This window comes from Frankliniella occidentalis, unplaced genomic scaffold (genome assembly GCF_000697945.3).
Source record: "Frankliniella occidentalis isolate FOCC.00 unplaced genomic scaffold, Focc_3.1 Scaffold41, whole genome shotgun sequence".
In the NCBI taxonomy this organism is placed as follows: Eukaryota; Metazoa; Arthropoda; class Insecta; order Thysanoptera; family Thripidae; genus Frankliniella; species Frankliniella occidentalis.
The window spans coordinates 1,499,406-1,501,083 of NW_026267171.1; the positions used below are offsets into that span (position 1 = coordinate 1,499,406).

Below are 1,678 nucleotides of genomic sequence, written 5' to 3' on the forward strand. Positions count from 1 at the left end.
GGGGCGCAGGGCAATAGAATCCAATCGATAGATTATCGCAAGCACAGAGTGATACAGCCCGGTCGGCGGCTCAGCCAATGCCCTTTTGTGCCGCGGCCCCCGCCGCATAGGCAGCCAGCGTAGCGCAGCGCGGGCGGCCCGCATCGCCGAGCAGCAGCACCCCCAGCGCAGCGCGGCTCACCAGGACCCGTCCGCACATCCCAACACCACACGTGTAAATTTACCAGCCTAATACAGCAATGCGCCTTGCTCCAGTTCTACTGGTCCCTCCCTCCCTCCCTCTCTCTCTCTCCAGCCCCGTGGCGCGCAGGGGCGTGTGCGGAAAAGTAAGGCATGGCGTGGTGCGGCGTGGCGCGCAAGTCCGCGGGGAGGCTTTTTTTCACGCGGTCACAAGTTTCGGGCGGGCCGCGGCCCAGCAGCAAGCAGTAGCACTGCGCCAAAGCGGGCGGGGCGGGGCGGGCCAGAGGCCAACACCTGACACAGTGTTATCGCCCGCCCCCGCCCCGCCGAAGTTTGCTCGGGTCAGGAGGCCCGGCCCGTTCGCACCTACGCCAATACGCTCCTGGCCTCCAAGCAGCAGGCTTGGGAGGCAAAAGGGACGGGGAAGGTTGCTTCGAATTTAGCGAATCTGCGCGCCGCGAACTGCTGTTTGTAAAGGGCGCCGTAAAGGCTGCCAGAGCTAATTACGCGACAGGTTAGGTTACGTTTAATATTTTGCTGACCGACAAAACCGCGCTAGCTAGTACAATCCCATGAGCGTGTATCGGTGACAGAATTCTCAAAGCAGGCTTAAAGGTGGATTCAGAGTTCCCTAAAAGCGAGCGTGATTCTCACGCAAAGCGTGATTTTCACGCCCGGCGTGATGAAAGTCGATCCCTGATTGGCTGCGTGAAGCTTACGAAGCGTGAAAATCACGCCTGGCGTGAAAATAACGCTTGCGTTTCGTGAGCTCTGAATCTACACTAAGAATCATCAAGAAAGTACGTCTATTTTTCTTAGATTCTTAGATTCATTCGGCAAATTATAGGAGCTCGGCGCCTGCGAGACTCGGGGTAGGCCACCCTGCAATACACGCGTGCACCGCGGACAAGAGTTTGCCTACCCATCAGGCGCCATGAGAACTTGTCGGGTGTCCGGGAGGATACGCGGCCGGTTGCTTCCCGCCACCTCCACCGCTCCCCCTTCGCAACCCATCGATCTGTCGCATATTCTCCCGGACACCCGGTATTTGCCGAACTTTGGCAGGCGGTTCGTAACGGCAACGACGAATGACGGATACACTTTCTGGATGAGCGTATAGTAATCAGCATTTCCACTCACCTGCTGCTGGTGACAACTTGCTGACGACGCCGAACCGCTGCTTCCACTGCAACAGAAAAATACAACGTAAGATCGAGGTAAAGAAAACGAAAACAATAACAATAATTACTTTTGTAGCTGAGTAGTACAGTTGCGCGAGTGCACAAACACACACGCACTCACACACACACACACACACACACACACACACACACACAGAGGCATGCGCGAGACGGCCGTTATTCCAGGCGTAAAATACTCCGCCTTCTCTCCCTCATGGGCAATAATAAAATTGGCAGGAAGCTAACATAGGGCTCCCTTCCGAGTGCACGTGTTTATGCGTGTGTGTGTGTGTGTGCGGGCCGCGCGCGTGTGTGTG

The 1,678-nt window shown here is 56.7% G+C and overlaps 1 protein-coding gene across 1 annotated transcript in view; it reads right to left on the minus strand.

Moving 5' to 3' along the window:
- The window catches only part of LOC113216390 (uncharacterized), a 467,922-nt gene that overhangs the window by 396,860 nt on the left and 69,384 nt on the right, over window positions 1-1,678 (minus strand). Inside the window, exon 3 of the mRNA XM_052266594.1 lies at window positions 1,321-1,366. Coding sequence (XP_052122554.1) covers window positions 1,321-1,366 — 46 coding nt within the window. The remainder of the gene's footprint in view (window positions 1-1,320; window positions 1,367-1,678) is intronic.